This window comes from Lissotriton vulgaris, unplaced genomic scaffold (genome assembly GCF_964263255.1).
Source record: "Lissotriton vulgaris unplaced genomic scaffold, aLisVul1.2 SCAFFOLD_254, whole genome shotgun sequence".
NCBI lineage: Eukaryota > Metazoa > Chordata > Amphibia > Caudata > Salamandridae > Lissotriton > Lissotriton vulgaris.
Genome location: NW_028243099.1, coordinates 1,891,617 through 1,909,866, shown reverse-complemented (window position 1 = coordinate 1,909,866; position 18,250 = coordinate 1,891,617). Strand labels below are relative to the sequence as shown.

Below are 18,250 nucleotides of genomic sequence, written 5' to 3'. Positions count from 1 at the left end.
ACACAGCAGGACGTGCAGGAGGCGGTGGGCACGCGTGGCATACGACCGCCTCGTCGCCAATGTAATGTGGTAAGTGAGGCCTACCACGTGCTATTATACTGTAGATAATAAGGGCACACAGACACTAGATGATAGTTGGCTGGAAAGACCACGAGCGGCCGCCCGTTTTATTTATACCCCGGCGCGAGCCCGCCCCGGGGTTGTGAGTGCGTGCGTGGGGAAAAGAAACATTGTAGTGGAGAGCCCGAGTGGCTCTCTACATCGATGTGACAGGTACCACATGTTTGCAAGATGCCCTAAAGATTGGTGCTTGGCGCGTTCTGTAGGAAGATGACAGACCAATTAACACAAGCAAAAACCACAGTTGATGGACAGAATGAAGAACAATGTCATACATTCACCCCAGTACAGAGATCTGGGCCTAAATCTATCGTTTTTTGCACTCCATACCACCCCAGTTCAGACATGGCCATATCCACTGATAGGCAAGCATAACCTAAAAATACCAGAACTTTCATACACAGCTTAATGCCAAGGCCAAATCGTGATAGATCACTCTGCAAATGTATAAATTTAGGGCAAGATTGATCATTCTTTTACATAGCAAGCCACTGTGTAGTGCTGCATGAAAAGGCAGAAATGCACTGCATTCACCATTCTTGTACATTCCTAGCGCTGGCTCACATTTCACTGCCTAGCTTCAATGCAGGCATCCTTGTGTAATGTTGCAAGGGTGCTTGCGTTGTAGGCAGGTTTATTTTTGTGCAGGAAGGGGCAACTTTCTGCACAAAAAGAACCCTGAGAACATTGGTGGGCGCTAAGTTTTGGAAGCAGAGGGGCGTACAGGGACACACACTCACACACATACACATAACACTTACAGCCATGCATTCACACACGCGCACACAAACAACGTACATTCACAACACTCTTTACCAAACATTCATACATACATGCATGCTCACACCAAACATTAATTTAAAAGAAAAAACTATTACCTGCAGGCACCTCTGCCTCAGAGGTTCCAGGAGGCTTGAGACTGTTCCCTTCCCTCATTGGCTGACTTAAGGTCAGCCAATGAGGTAAGGAAGCAGTCCCAGCATCATCACAGTGTGGGATGGAGTCAATGAGACTGCTGACTCCACCCCACTCTGTGATGAAGTGTCACTAATTGACACTTGATCCTGGGCACCTCAGGGTTTAAAACTGAAGCACGCAGGTGCGAGGCAATCAGTGACACTACCCCATGTCACTATGGGGAGGGATTCAAGGAACTTTGCTGAGCAGAGGAGGTCACGCCCACAGGAACTGTGACTTTCTCAGCCCAGCATAGTTCAGCGCAGGCAGCCAGGAGCCTGCGCATTTTGCACATGTCTGGCTCCTGGCTGCCTCACCTGAAATGAAGTGTCTGTCGGGCTGAACTTTGCTCAGCCTGACAGACACTGTTCGTGAGGGGCAAAAGGTGGAGGGGCGTGGCCCCAATGGATGGGCTGCGGCTCCCTGAGAGGCATTTATCTCTATCTATTGTGCAGCAGAATGCAGAACATGTAAAAAGAGGAAAAAAAGAGGAGGTATAAAGATAGCATTCCTTGTTTTGCTTCACCTGGGGAGGCGTAGCATTCCAACACATTCCTAAGTCTACCACAAATGGTAAATCTACAAATGTACCATGATCCATGGGTGGATGAGTTGCAACACCCACATTCCTTACATGGAATGCCTCCTTGGGACAGAGTAACACAAAGCATGCGATATGCGCTGCCTTGAATTACTCTCGATTTATCAAGCCATGCGGAGCCAAGCGAGGTGGCCTTGGGAGGCTTGATAAACTCACTTAGGTTTTGCTTTGCCCTTGCGCCCCTGTTGTAATGTCATTTCTTGTCTTCCTCCTTTTCACCCTGTCTTCCCTCTTTGACCTGCCTGAGTATATTTAGAATGTTATATGATGTCACAGAATGTGGGGTGACTCATGTTAGTCAGTTGACTTCAGGCTGAGCAGAAGGAAGCTGCTCCTGGTGGGCCTTCATGCCAACTTATCTACTGGCCTACCTACCACCTTGGCTACCTAACTTATCACCTCTGTAGCTACAACCTGAATAAAGTTACTTCCTGGAACCACAACCTGGCCTCCTACGGACTTCTTACTACGACAGCCCCCTTGCGGCGTGCAAGGGCGACACCAAGCCTTGATGAATCAGGCCTTTGCTCTTTAACCTACTAGTCAAGCAATCAATCGCTGTGAACAGGCGGTCACCTCGTTGTCCTGGGACCTCTTCCTGGCGGACGGAGTTCCTCAGATGGGCAACTGCAGACACCAAAATGGCTGTAGTTCAGCCTGGACAGGGAGAGGGTAATCCAAAGGAAAAAGTCGTGTGTTGTGATAAGTCAGATAATGAACTTAGCACCTTCAAAGTGTAGGTTAACTGGCTGCAAAATTACAGGGTTTACTTAACTCCGAGATGAATCCCAAAATTTATGAATACATATGTGAATAGAAAGGACTGGGAAGAAGGTTGAACTCAGAAAAATGTGAACGATTTAGATGTCCCTGATCCCCTGACACGAGGTTGACCAGGCATCCTGCATTTGCCAGGACAGTCTAGGTTTTTCAGCACTGTCCCTGCAGATTCCAGCAAATGAGGGCCGGCTGAAAACAGTGGGAGGCACTTTTTGCGTGTTCGAAAACAGGACTAGCAAGCAGCTCTTATCAGAAATCAATTCAATTAGCAGGTAAAATACTGGGCTTATAAATAGCATTTTATTTCCTTAGAACCTTGTCTGTGTTTCTGTGGTATTCAGTGCTGTATTGCTGTGCCTCTCTACTCATGTAAAATTAGTAATTCTTCTATTTGTTCGAAATGTCCCAGTTTTTTCAAAATCTGGTCAAGCTACCCTACATCCTACATCCTGCATTTGCCTGTACGCAGGTAGGGGCATATTAACAAAGGCCGGTGATAAATATCGCAAAGCGCGCCAAGTGCTTTCATATTTATCGCCTCTATCTCTGGAATTTATCGCCCGGTTAGCGCGTTATCAACAATGCGCATCGCCGAGGTGACAAAAATGCCAGAGATTGTGTGGATATTGCCGTTTTCCATTGTCAAAAACGGCGATATCCTAGATGATAGGGCCTGTGGTCTTAGCCACAGAATCGACCCCCTATGTTAAGTATGCCTTAGTCAGGAATTTAACAGACGTTTGGGGCCAGATGTAGGTGGCCATTTACCGGCCGGTAACGGCCGATTTCGGCCGTTACCGACCGGTAAATGCAAATTGAGATGTAGGGCCCTGTATTTTACAGAATCGGTAAATTTACCGATTCTGTAAAATACCGAATCGGTATTTTATCAGATTCGGTAAAATTGATATGTAGGTGGGACTCTTCTGAGTCCCACAAGCATTACAGAATCGGTATTTTACCATCAAATTCTATTTGATGGTAAAATACCGATTCCGGTGTGCATGCACATGTGTGCATGCACACCTGTGCCATATGACAGGCAGACCTGCCCTTAGGGCAGGTATGCCTGCCACATGGCACCCGAACCTTTTTTGGGGGTGCTAGAGGGTGTCAAAGTGACACCCCCTGCACCCTTGTCAAAATCGGTATTTACCGATTCGGTAAATACCGACCGGTAATGCCCCATTCATTCCTATGGGCTTTACCGGTCGGTATTTACCGAATCGGTAAATACCGAATTTTACCGATTCGGTAAAAGGGAACATCTGGATTCCCTACATACCAACCCCTCACATTTACCGAATCTTAATTACCGAATCGGTAAAAATCGGTAATTTTCGGTAATTAAGATTCGGTAAATGTTACTTACCTACATCTGGCCCTAAATTCCTTTGTTAAGGCACACTTAACGCGATTTAAATAACCGCTACCCTTCCTTGTTAATATCGCAAAGCTACCTTCGCGATATTTTCCCTGGTTGGTTTCACAGCCACGCCTACTTTGCATCTCATTTTCGATGCAAAGTTAGGCGTGCTGGAAACGAGCGCTAAGTCAGCAAAACACGCGATAGGGAGATAAAATTATCGCTGCTTTTTGGCCGAAAACGGCTGCAAAAGCGGCGATAATTTTATAGCGCCGCCTTGTTAATATGCCCCGTAGCTCTCAAATTAGTGGTGTGGCCTCCCAACCACCTTGTGGACATGAATAACAAAGTATTGGAGCATAAGATGTTAGACACTATTCATACTAGTTGTGTTATACATTTCGAAAGGCAAGAGGTCTTGTCAATTAATTAATCTCACCCGATAAATTATGACTTTGCAGACATAATCGGGTGGGATAATTACAACCCAATTAAGAGTAATAATGATAATTGGCATTAATATGTGGATTGGTGTACTTATTCCACCACAATCCGCATCTCCAGGTATTTAGCAGGCAGGTTTCTCTGCTAAATATTGCTAGTTTGGGCCTGCTGAAATGTATTAGGGGGCACTGTAGAGTTTTCACACATAGTGCTTGTTAATGGCCATCTCATAATGAGGCACTATGTAACTTAATTTGGAACATATAAAGAACTTATTTGAGGACCTCGTAACCTGGTCGTAAGATCACCCTTCCTGCGCTTGTTTTGTGTATATAGTGAGCTAGGAACTGACTCAAGACTACAGATCCCAGAATGCATCTATGGGTTAAATGAAAGCCCAAGGCTAGAAATCAGGCATCCTTTTACGGCGAAGGTTGGGGACATTTAGCATGAAAATCTGCCATCGTGTTGCCAAGTCCTCCATATCATCAAGAGCCAGATATTTCAGTGCTGAGGAATTTAACTCTGAAATGTCATCATTACACCATAAAGACACCCTTCAATTCATATCTGTATGCACTGTAAGTAAGGGGAAAATGGAGAACTGGGAAAAATCATCTGACACAAAAAAGACAACTCAAATCACTCATCTTCACACACCAACAACAACATACAACAAATAATATTTGATGGCAATTTGTTTTCATAAAAACCAAGAAACCTTGACCAGGTATCTTCAAACAGAATGGTAACATTCTCCTCTCCGGAAACACTTTCCCAAATGGCTCTAGACGAGACATAGTACTTTTTTATAAACAACCTAATGAATTATGGGATTCGTAGTTTCAGGGCACTTGGAGAGCCGATGGGACTAACACTCCCGAATAATGAGCTGTAAAAGGCAGCCATGTCAGTAGTGTACGTGACCCCGGGAGCCATGGAGACCTGGGAAGCTTAAGCCAAGAGGGTCTGGGGTGAGGTGTGCTGATGCAAAGTCAGTGGGGCAGATTTACAAGCCCCTTGCGCCCCTTTTACGCCGCAGTTGCGTCACTTTTGAGACGCAGCAGTGGCGCAAAAGATGCGCCATGGTGCGGGGTACTTACAACTTGTCGCATCTGGGAGATGCGTCACGTTGTAAAGTCCTGCGCCAGAAGGAGGCGTTCCTGCGCAGGGGAGGGGGGGGCGTTTCGGTGCAGGAACTCCTCCTAAAAGTGGCTGAGTGAAATCTACAAGGTACAGGCGTAAGGATTGATTGCAGCATTGTCACAATAGGGCCCCCCAGAGCATAGCTGGAGCTGCGTCACGCTTGCGATGCAACTCCAGCAATGCGCCGCTTTCACAGCACAGATGCGTGACGCATCTGTGCCGTTTTTTCCCCATGGTGCACCGCATTGTAAATGCGGCGCATCCATGGTGGCGGAGGCATGGCGCACAATTAGTGGTGCATCCCTGCTGATATGCAGGGATGCGCCACTTAGTGTAAATCTGCCCCTGTGTGTTTATGAGAAGCAATCTCTCCTGTGGTGAGTTAAGCCCTTACCTGCTTTAGCCACACGTTGGTCGTCATCATCTGGTTTTTCTCATCCTGCAGGCAGGGTAAAAAGGAAAAAAACGAGGGAGGGGGAGAGAATAGGAAAAGAGTTAATTTAGTCCGAGAGGAAGGAGCAATTTATCTGAATTGAAATCAATGGCTGGCAGAGTGCCGGCGCTCCGGAAGCCTCAGTTCATCTCACAAATTAGAGGCCCGCTGTCAGGTTATCGGCCCCGTCAGCTGTCTGCGGGGGACAAAGTGCTTCCCCTGTCTGAAAGGAACACGGACTAATGGGGTTATGTGTATTTTTTCTGCAGCTTCAATTTGAAAGATTGTAGCCCGAATATTGGATTTACGGTTTTAAAAGGCAGTCGCCACTGAGGCCGGAGGCGTATTTGAACCAGCCTTGCCGCTGATGGACCGCAGCCTGCCTGACAGCAGGCCGCTGAGCCTCGCGCCGCTGCCCGGGCCCTTGAGATAACCACACGCATGCGTGGACGGGGTGGTCTGCCGCCCTTCAGTAAGGGAGGTGCTTCAAAAACTTTGATCAGGACGGATAGAAGCTATTTCACCATATTAATTCACCACTAATCCTTTGTAGGCTTCCTGAAAGGCGTGCGCCAACAAGCGCTATATAAATACAAACTTTTGTCCTCCTCTATCCTTCTGCTATCATTCAAAATCCAAATAACTGACTAACCTATCCACCACTTAAAATGTACTTGCACGTTTCACTATACTAATTCAACACTAATCCTCTATGGGTCCCGGAGTAGCGTGCTACTTGCCAAAAAAGCGCTTCGACGCCTCATCAGGGGTAGTAAGCGCTATATAAATGCAACTACAATACAATACAATACATATTTTTACCATTTTGTCACCCCCCTCAGTGATGACACACCGGGGCGGCCTGCACAGCACCCCCCTTCCTAGGCCACTGAACCTGAGCTATTGGCTTTGCAAATGCTTATTTTCTTTGGTACCACTTAATGCCAAAATGGCTGCCACGTTATCAGAAGCATGTGGACGCAAAAGCAGCCACCTTGGGATGGAGTTTCTATTAAAGACAAGTCATTCTAAGATGGCATCCAATGCATGCGTCATGATGCAGGCACATGTATGCATGGTGAAGCAATGGTGGTCATTTTTAATTTATTGTTCAAACATGGCTGACCGCCATTTTCGAGCGGTAAATTAAAAGTGAAAAAGAGAGAGTGCAGCAGTTCCAAAACAAGCATTGGTACATGCATTAGGTTTAGCCTATGTGATGAATAGTAAGCTGGTTGTGCAGGCGAAACCTAAAAAACAAAGATATCCCACTGATATCCGAGTTGACAACAGGTACTCGGTTCAGTACCCCGGCAACATAAAACCTGAAGAGGAAAATGTATGCAAGAGCAATTTTCATATTCAATTAAAAAATAACCAGTAGATGGCAGTGTTGTCCAGTTCTTCTAATATGGGGAGAGAGTGACGTGAGAAGTTCACACAGCTTATGCAAGTACACTAATATAACTGCCCAAAGCAAAGTCATAAAATCGAGTTCAAGAACTTAAGCCCACATGAAATGTAGAGTGAGATCAAATGAATACTCCTGGAACAGGATTGTAACACAGCTGTTTCAATGTGTGCAGCCAGGGAAAGTAAACAAAAAGAAGTTCCACACAACAGTGGATGGACATAGTATTTGGACCACGGGAACTGATAAGAACCTCCTTTCAAGATATATTAAATACAAGAGATTTTACAAGCACTGAGCAAGAGCTGTGCAGGCGAAACCTAAAAAGGAAGTCAGTGGCTCAGTAGCAGTTTGCAGCTGCACGTCCTAGTAAAAAAACACAATTGGAAATTGAGCGGGAAGTAAGGCTGGGAGTAATGGACCAGCGGGGAGGGGAAGAGCAGTGAATATAAAGTGGGGGGCTCAGGGCCACTTCACTGTCCGGTGCAACAGGCGTGGGAGAGAGCAAATAAAGACATAGACTCCCTGCACCATAAATGCAAAGGAAAAAAAGGCCCATCAAGCCAGCGGTGGAAGGATACAACTCAGAACATTGAGGCTGCAATACTTCTAGGTAGAACAAACGCAATCAAGGGAGGAAAGAATAGAGACCTGAGATAGACAACAAAGCCGTCCAATCATGAGCAGCAGGCTAACTGTAAGCCCTCTCTAAGTATATGTTATTCATTGGAAACAATAGAGCTCCAACAGACAGCTAAAGGTATCAATACCCGAGACCTAAAGACCTATAGGCATGTTTATGTAACAACAGTTCCAGTTGCTGCAAGAGGTCAACCCCACCCCCTTAGGTTCTACTAGTTGATCACCATTCCGGAGTGCAATCTATGGTGCCAAGGAATAGTCATAAGTCTTTCTTAAACTGGGACTGATTAGGGCCACTCGCAAGCCGTTCTCACTTGTGAAAGCATTTTCCTGGGACCTGTCTGCCTGCCAAACGGATTTTGCCACCGAAGGACTGTGGGAACAAGCCGACGAAGCCGGGGCGATCAAGGGCTCATTACCTACACTTGCAGGGGCCGGGACTGCGAGATCCAGCATCCTTAGTGCTTCTCCAACTCAGCGCAGCTGGTGTCTCTTCCCGCCCCCTGCTCCTATTTATACACGGCCTGTCCCGCGGATCGCGGGACGGAGCACGGAGCGAAGCCCGGGCAAAGGGCGGGCCGTTTGAGGCCGTTCGAGAACGCCAGAGACCCGGGCCGGGCTACCCCCCTTGGTTTTTGACTCTATTTCAAATTTCCTTTCCATCTCCTCAAACTCTCGAACTATGGCCACGAGAGAGACAAGGAGCAAGAGCACGCTAGCTGCCGGAACGGCAAAAGGTACTCTGGACACTTATTTTGCCAAAGCAGGGTCACTTCTCATAGATGAAATCACTATCCTTGAAAGGCGTATATCCCAAGAAATAGAATGGGTAAAGAGATCCTCTATGGGTCCCATAGCGCATGCAATTACCCAAGAAAAGAGATCGGATTGTATAATGTTAAATAATAGGGCTAAGGGGGCCAGTGGTACGCCAGACTTGCCTGACCTAACCAATTCTACTTTCCATAACAATGACATCGATATTAGTGCCCCCAAAGAGTTAAGCCTATTACCCCTACCCCAGCCCCCTCCTCCACCACCCACTGATACTGTCATCTTGGCTAACACGGAAGACAATACTGATAGAGTTAGCCATCCAACCCAGGGGGAAAGGGAAGGAGCTATCCCAAAAAGGAAAAGAGGGGCACAAAATCCTGTGGGGCGAAAGGCTAAGGTTGCCAAGCACAACCCCACGGCGGAGGGTAACAAAGAAGAATCAAGTACCAAGGGACCAACTCCTCCGCAAAAAAATACGGCACTACTCTCTGTGAATCCTCCTTCACAGATATTAGAACAGATACTTTCTCGCCCCAGTATAACCGCAGGGGACGAAGATATCACTCTCTCTGATATCGGCGCTCTTCTGAGGACAATGCTAAACCCTCTCGAAGCACGCCTATCTAAGATCAAAACCAGTTTAGTGATCATTGAAAAAGCAACGGTGCATCTAGCAGACACTCTTAAAAAAGATAACAACGCTGCTAGAGGAGGGGCGGAGTTTAGGCATAAGAAGGCCATACCAGCGCCACCAGCAAAGGAAGCGGGTCCAGCCCTCAAGTCATTACAAACCCAACAGCCCACACCTCACACTCCAAACCCTCAGGTGACTGATCGTGCTGCAACTCCAAGCCTTCCTGAGAGGACAGCTGTAGCAACACAAGGTACACAGGGCAACACTAAAAAACATAGGCCAGTCAACTTGCCGCCGGAGGCGAGCCCATATACAGTTATTCTACCGGGTGTCCCAGAGCTTAAATCATTATCTAAAGAACCTGTTGCTGCTCTGAAAAACAAGGTGGTCAACTGGATTTCCATTAATAGGCTCCTTCCCCAAGGAATATCGAGCGAGGTCCTCATGGTGAGGAGAGTCCCATGGTTAGGCAACACCAGGAAATCAATCAATGGAGATTGTGTCCTAATTAATTTTAGGGATCCCATGACCGTCTCACATATATTTTGTATTTGTATTTGTTTTTATATCGCGCATAGCTCACCATTAGGTCTCGTAGCGCTGGTCATAACCTGATCAGGGGACTTCCATCCAGCCCTTACCTCTATCCTTTTTCTACCCACCAATGACACACGCGCGAGAAGAGGAGGGATGGAAAACAGTCCACAGGAGGGAGGAAAGCTGGGGCAACAGAGAGAGAGTAGTCTCCTTCCATCCTAGACCTCAGCAGTCTGCTTACTTTCCAACCTATACCAGGTTTAGCACCCTGGATATGGTAGACTGACAGAGTGGGACCAGGAGGGGGGAGGCCGCAGGTCGATATAGGGGCTTCAAGGAAAGAAAAGTTTCTCCACTCACACAATGTACTGCTAATTTAAGGGGGAAGGCCCACTGCGAGGAGCAACACATCACCAGAGAGGCAAACAAAAACTACTGTTGGGTCCCCACTCAGCTTGAACAAAGCCACAGTTGTACAAGGGGAAAGTTCTTTCAGCAACACACCACTGATGATTCAACTCAACACGGGCACTTCTCCCCCTCCAATCCCGAGTTTCAGACCTCCCTTCCTAAAGATACTATCTTGGAATGTGGCAGGTTTGGGGAATAAACTGAACTGCCCGGATTGGAGTTCATTCATCGAGGGTAAAGATATATACCTGTTCCAAGAAACTTGGGCGAGAGAGGATCTCTCTCGTACAGGTTTTGCAGCATTTTCCATTCCCGCAAAGTGGGGGGGCAGGGGGCGTCCCTCTGGAGGTCTCGCAACCTGGGTGGCTGCTGACCTGGGATGCATGTCCACCGTACTTCCCCTAGCCACAGAGGACATTCTTGGTGTTTTGTTGGAGTGGCCGAACTTGAGTAGACTCGTGGTGTTAAATGTTTACTCCAGACCGGTAAGCATTACACAAGAGTCGCGCACCATTGAGGAACTCTCGGTTGCTCTAAGCGATATTCCCGAGGGTACTCCCTTCCTGATAGGAGGGGACCTGAATTGTCACTATGAGCCGCTTTCAGGTTTATTGGATGGACTTTCCCAGGAGGAGGACGCAGGATAGTCCGTACCCCCATCGGCAGCGCCCACTCCTAGAGCCTGGACTCCTCTGGCTGTCCAAATTACATCCATAACCCTGAAACATGGCGTGCGGGCCTGTAATGGACGCACAAATTCTGACATCCCTCCCAAATGTACATACAACAGAGTGGGCAGGGAGTCAAGACTTGACTATATTCTGGTACCACTTGCCTTGTGGTCACATATCAGCGACTTCCGGTTGACATCTAGGGAGGATAGCGACCACAACGCACTGGAATTGGAATATGCCCATCCTGGCCTAGACGGTAGGGGGGCGGTGGCAGACGCCCCTGCCCAAGGGCTTGCATTGACGAACGATAGACAGAGAGTAAGGTGGGAGAAGCTAGCCTCTAATCCAGAGAAGGTCTCTGGGCTATATGCCCGGGTTATCCCCATACTCGAAAAGGTTTGTGCAATAACGGAGCAACCTAATACCCAGGGCACAAATAAACAGCTGTGGTTGATGCACGAGGACCTAATTAAGTCTGTGTCCGAAATTCTCTTCTCGACAGGAAAGAGTGGTAGTGGTCGTTACATCCGCCCCTCCTGGTATAACGTTGCATGCTGCAAGGCTAAATCTGACCTGTTGACTTCGATCAAGGAAGGCAAAGACAGAGTTGAGATTAGGCCAGGTGAAGGGTTTACAAGCGCATGATTGCCCATGCCAAGAGTGAATGAGAACAGGAGAAATGGGAAAACCTCACTATTTCTTTAGCCTGCAGGGACTCCCGCAAATTCTGGCGTATTGTCAACACAGAGTACGAGGAGCTAGCCTCTGCAATAGAACCTAACAACTCAGCAAAGGCATGGCAAGACCACCTCCAGTCCCTGTATAGGGTTGATGATGGGGCTCCAAATAACTCCTCAATGAACGCCAGCGTTTTACCAGAAGGGGACCCCTTCACAGAAACGGAGGTACGAGTAGCCATTGCAGGGCTGACATCAGGCAATTCACCTGGTTTGGATGGTTTACCGGGCGACTTATTCAGACAGGAGCCTGATGTTTGGGCACCCGACTTGGTGACGATATTTAACGCAGTTCTGAGTGGTATGGAGGTGCCCGGTACTCGGCTGGGCGCAGAGATTGTTCCAATATATAAGAAGGGTTCGCCTCTGCTCCCAGCCAACTACAGGCCCATCAGTCTCATTGATGTTCCTCAGAAAATACTTGGTAGGCTTATACTTGATCGCCTCCAAAGTTGGATTGAGGAATTCGCCATCTTGAGTCCCTACCAGGCTGGGTTCAGAAGGGGGGTCTCAACCACGGACCAGATCTTTCATCTGAATCTTTTGTTCTGGAAGACTGCGACAATCGAGGGCGGCAGCTTGTACACGGTATTCGTGGACTTGCGAGCAGCCTTCGATTTAGTGCCAAGAGACAAATTATGGACCTTCTTAGCGGAGTTAGGGATCCCGGCTGATATTCTGTAAATTCTGATAAGATTACACTAGGGAAACCTTGCTCGGTCAGGTGTGGCAGAGGTGGGGCACTCTTGGTAAAATTCCCCGTTGACAGAGGGGTAAGACAGGGCTGTGTGCTTGTACCGACCCTGTTCTGCCTCTTTGTCAACGGGGTAATCGACCATCTGAATAGGTTGAGCGACATTGACGCTCCTAAGCTCAACGGCAGCAGGGTGCCCGCTATTATGTTTGCGGATGACACCCTGCTGCTGTCCAAGTCCCCCATGGGTATTCAATGGGTTCTGGATGGGTTCTCGACTTTTTGTGTGGAGCGTGGGTTGGAGATTAATGCCCTGAAAACCAAATACATGATCTTCAACCCGCCTTCCTCAACTCACCCTAATCCCACCATAGGGCCTTCAAGACTAGAGAGGGTCCTAACTTTAGAATACCTGGGGGTAACCATCAACCAGAATATGACATGGGACTCGCATCGAACCAAGGCCAATATGAAATTGGTTCAGTTAACGGGTGGAATCTGTAGGATGGCAAGTAGGTCGACTTACAAGCCTTTTGGTCTCCTCCTCCAAATCTACAAAATGCAGGCAAGAGGGGCAGTAAGCTATGGTGGAGAACTATGGGTTCATACAATTGCCCAGAACTTGCAGATTAGTGATAACAACTTCATTAGGCAGCTGGCAGCCCTTCCACCTAGTACCCCCCTGCTCCCGCTGAGATTAGACTTGGGTCTCAAACCAATTACAGAAGAGCTGGGACTAAAACCTATAATTTTTTGGCGTAAAATCTGGAGCACGCCAGAACTATCGAACTATAGGTCTGAGCTCGAAGAGATTCTACGCCTACCTAATGTTGCACAAATCCCATGGTTGAGATATATCAAACAAACATGTGAGACACTAGGAAGACCAGAACTATGGCTTGATCCAGGAAATGCATGCTGTAGGATCCCACGTAAACTCCTTTCGAGGGATTTCTACGAGCACAAGTTACTTGTCTCAATCGAGAGCACATGCGAGGGGTCTTTAACAAATCTGTTTACCAAATCTAAAGACTCATACCACCTAGAGCTTGTCCTTGATGGCAGCAGCCCCGTTATCACCAGGAAATTATTTATGCAGTGGCGCTATGGCACTCTTCCTCCTAGGGCTTTTACGGATCGCTGGGCTAAGTCCCAGCCCTCAACACAGTGCCCAGCATGCCCACATCCCTGAGAAAATGACCTGCATATTATATTTTTCTGTAAAGCTTACCAAAGATCTAGGAAGTACTGGCTTGTCCCACTCCTCAAAAACCTTGGTTTCAGGCACTACCTCCCAGCTTACAGAATATTAAAGACAGAATTATCCCCCCCAATTGTGTTTGCAGTGGCAACATTTTTAACAGCAATGTGGTATACCTGTAACCGCTGTAAGTTACAGATAAATGAATTGCTTTTGATGACTTCTAAATGTATTGTAATTGATTTTAAACAGACTAACTGTATTGCTTTTAAATCCTCTTATACTTGATACTGTTTTAAATTGTTTTAAATTGCTGTACTCTTTTATGATCTAAATAGATCGAAATAAAGATTGAATGAAATGAAATGATTAGGGTTCAGCTTTAAGTCCTGAAGGCCAGATGTGTCCAAGGTAGGCTCAGAAAGGCTCACTTCATGCCTGATTTTCATCATACTCTCTGACTCTGTAAATTAGTTTAATTTAGATTCACCACACTAATACATATATTATATATTGATATTCTGAAATTCTAGCATGGATCTAAGTGACCTGAACCTATGTTGGACATCCTGGCTGTCCGCTATTCAATTTCTGTTTAGCGTGCACTGACCAGTGCGGCCGCCTTATCTTGCGCTTTGTTATGCACCGCACTTAAAGTACAGACCTTTTAGCTAATGGACGGTTGAATGCCTGGTCAGCAGTTCTCTGCATTTGTTTGCTTGTGCTTTCATGGGTCTGTACAGATTGCACTTTGCAGTTTGGCACTGCAAGTTGGTGATTAGCGCCTTAGTGGTTTCAGCTTTTAACAAGCATTAGCAAAGCCAACAGGTCTTGCCTTTGTGAATTTTTCGCTTTGCCAATGTCTTTTGGCAATGCCAAACAGCATAAGTAAACAGCAAAATGCTGTGCTGTACTGGCATAACAAAGGCATAATTTCATTAGTTCGTGCATTTTCTATTTATCGACCCTAGATGGCAGACACCACTGTGAGCAGTAAATGAAAATAGAAAACCTTTGAGTGGCAAAAAAAGCACTTTTTGTACTGCAGAATGGCCTGGCAGAAATGGCAGCTGCTGAGCTAACCCAAAATAATGAAATAGAAAAAAAGAAATTACAGAATGCAGGTGGGTATGGGAGCAGCAGATGAGAGGGTGGAGGAGCAGGTCAGTGTGAAAGCAATGTGGAGTGGGGAGGAGGGGCCAGGGAGCAATGGAGGCACTTGGGACTGGGTTGGAGGAGGCCACAAACGTTGGAAAAAGCAATGGATGAGCATGGGGTAGGGATGAGGGAACAACACAGAGCTCACGGGGAAGTGGAGGGTGTTTGAGGGAAAGAAGCAGCACATGAGGGAGAGAGCTCGAACACACATGTACTCTGTGCAGTGCTGAATACAAAGAAAAATGTAGTTCCCTGAATGTGAGCAATGGAAGAATACAAGTCAGCCAATCAAGAGTCATGAATATATTCTGAACAAGCTCCAATCTGTTCAAAATATGGCAGCCAGAATCCTTCTCAACATTCCAAGGCGCGAGTCCATCTCGGCAGCGATACGCCATCTTCATTGGCTAAGAGTGGAGAGCAGGATTAAATTTAAGGCCTTATGTATTGCCTATAAGGCCATCCATCATACTGGCCCGAAGTTTTTAAGAGAGGCATTTCAGCTATACACCCCCACAAGGAACCTAAGATCAGCAGCTAGCTGTATACTATCTGTTCCCCGAACAAGAACCGCCACCTGGGGAGACAGACGATTCTTGGTAGCAACTCCCAGACTGTGGAACTCTCTCCCCTCACATATCAAAACTGCCCCTACTCTCATTTGTTTTCGTAGGGCCTTGAAGACTTGGCTCTTTAACCAATAAGTTTGTGTGCTAACCACTGTATCCTAAAGCATCATACTGCGCCTAGACACCTTTGGGTATTAGCTGCGCATTAAAAATTACATAAATAAATAAATAAATAAATAAAGAGTTTAGTAAAACGCTGATGCTACAGGGGAGGGTAAAACACAAGAAGAGGAAGGCAAGATATCGAATAAGATGCAAGCAAATGATACTGACAATAACGCTAACGAATGGTAAGCAGTGGGTGGGCTCTAAACACAGTGTACGTTTTTGGTATGGTCCACAAGAGGCTTTCACCTACAGACAAAAAAGTAATATAGGCAAGACCTAAAAATAAAATGTGGTGGCTTTTAAACTACCACCTTCTATTTGTTGTTGGTTTGGTTTCAAGCTACCCTCAACATGGTTCCAGAATACTTATCCGTCCTAATTGCATGGATCACTACTCTTCAACCACTGTAGTATTCCTACCTCCACCTACTTGCTGTGTCCATACACCTCCCTGTGTTTTAATTTCTTTCAGTAGCTTGGGCCTTTACTCGGGAACACCATCCCTATCCCGATAAGAGCTGCACACATCACAGAATTCAAATGGTCACTGATCCTCTAAACCCAACTCTCCAACCATCCTCCAATTATCAATCTCACCGCCACCTAACCCAACCCAACCCTTCCCACCAACCAACCACAAACATGTAAATATTTAATATTTGTAGACAGTTGCTTTCTGTGTTTTTTGTGCCGTGCGGCCTGACTTCTCTCCAAGCCATTTAAGGCCTGAGGAGTCCACCCCTGGGCCAAAATCATGAAAAAAGGGGAGGGAGGTTGTGTGCCACCCTTCCCTGAGCCATTAAAGGTCCCAGGGAGCCTACCGCTTGGCCAAAATGTGCCTAGAAGGGGAGGTGGGTTGTGCAGCCCGCCTCACCGAGCCGCCAGGGGTCCCCATCCCCTGGTGCCGATTTCATAATAAAGGAGTAAGGGACTATTTGGCCCCCTCCCGAGTCACCAGAAGCCTCTGTGGCCAAAGCTTCTCAAAAAGGGGAAGGAGACAGTATACCCCCTCCCTGAGCCTCTAAAGGCCCTGAAGAGCCCATCCCCTGGGACTTCTAAACTCATTATATGGGTGATGTCAATGGTGTCATAAATGATGTCATAGAACATTTCATGAGTGATGTAATATGTGAGGTCATGAGCAGTGCATGGCGGTTGTATATGTAGACACCTACCAAGGGAATGTCTACAGGCTCTCCCCCCTATCCCCGAAGCAGATTTCGAGAGACTGGCACACGGAATCACTTCTGGGTCCCCCCTCGACCCATTGCCCTCTAAAACCTGGAAAGCGTGCGGAACTGAACTATTCCACACCCTCCGTAGGATCTGTAACCAATCTCTGTGCTGCGGATTTGTCCCCACCCCCTGGAAGCAAGCACTCATCACCCCGCTGCTGAAAAAACCCTCCTTGAACCCCGAGTGTCTATCCGACTTTCAACCTATATCGCTTCTACCCTTTCCAGCGAAAGTGGTGGAACGCTGGGTTAGCTCCTGTCTTTCGACACATCTTGAGCAGAATCACATCCTGGACGACTTCCAATTCGTTTTTCGCCCAGCCCATGGCACCGAAACGGCTGTGCTTACAGCCATGGAAGAACTTCGGATGCGTGCAGACAGGGGCCAAGCAGTGGCCTTGATCTTATTGGACCTGTCTGCCGCATTCGATACGGTTAACCATGTGATTCTGCTAAAGAGGCTCAGAGAGGCAGGGGTCGACGGCACCGCCCTGCTCTGGTTCCATTCATACCTGAGAGATAGGAAACAGGCTGTGTCCCTCCCCCTTTTCAATCCGCTTTTTCCCCAGTACCTCACGGTGTACCCCAGGGCTCGTCCATTAGCCCGATCCTTTTTAATGTTTATTTAAAACCACTGGTCACTTTAATCAAATCCCACAGATTGAAAACTGTAAACTACGCGGACGACACCCAGCTCATCCTCTCCTGGGAGGGGGAAGACTCAATCCCCATGGAATCGTTCCATGACTGCTTAAGAGACACAGCCGGCTGTCTGCACATGAATTCCCTGCAATTCAATTCCTCCAAGACCGAGGTCCTGTTCTGTTCTGGGAGCCGGATTCCTCGCCTATTTCCTACAAAATTCTGGCCCCCGGAAAACCCGGAAAACCCAGAAAAACCACAGCCGGTCACTAGTGTCCGCAATCTGGGTGTTATGCTAAACAACAACCTCAGCATGGAAACGCAGGTAACTAAAACAGTCTCTACCTGCTCGGCCCTACTGCGTTCTTTACGTAAAATCATGCCACTACTCCCCGCCCTGGCCCGAGCACTAATAGTCAGGTGCACTAACCTTAGTCGCCTTGACTATTGTAATGCTCTTTTGCTCGAGTCCCCAGCTGTTCTACTGGACAGACTCCAAAGAGTCCAGTCGGCTGCAGCCAAACTAGACCTTGGTTGGACCAGGAGATCCTCGACCACAGCAGCCTTAGCCGAGCTACATTGGCTCCCTTTGAAGCAGGGAATAGCTTTTAAAGCACTCTGCCTTGTCTTCAAGGCACTACACGGAACGGGCCCCAGATCCCTACAAAAAATGTTTTCCTGATACACCCCCACCAGAACTCTCCGATCCACCTCAGCCTGCCTTGTGTTGGTACCCAGATTTAACAAGGTAAGGACCGGGGGAAGATCCTTCAGAGTTACCGCCGCCAAACTTTGGAACAGTTTGCCGGTCGACATTCGCCAAATTCCACAACTCCTGCCATTCAGAAAGCAAATCAAAACTTGGCTCTTCGCCAATCCCGTTCACTTCTAATTCCCTAATTAGCCTCCCGTC

General features: G+C 47.3%; 1 protein-coding gene across 1 annotated transcript in view; it reads right to left on the bottom strand.

The window, feature by feature from the left end:
• Nucleotides 1-18,250, bottom strand: part of CHRNA2 (cholinergic receptor nicotinic alpha 2 subunit) — a 236,509-nt gene that overhangs the window by 93,312 nt on the left and 124,947 nt on the right. The window contains exon 3 of the mRNA XM_086948497.1: nucleotides 5,809-5,853. Within this exon, the coding sequence (XP_086804623.1) occupies nucleotides 5,809-5,853 (45 nt within the window). The remainder of the gene's footprint in view (nucleotides 1-5,808; nucleotides 5,854-18,250) is intronic.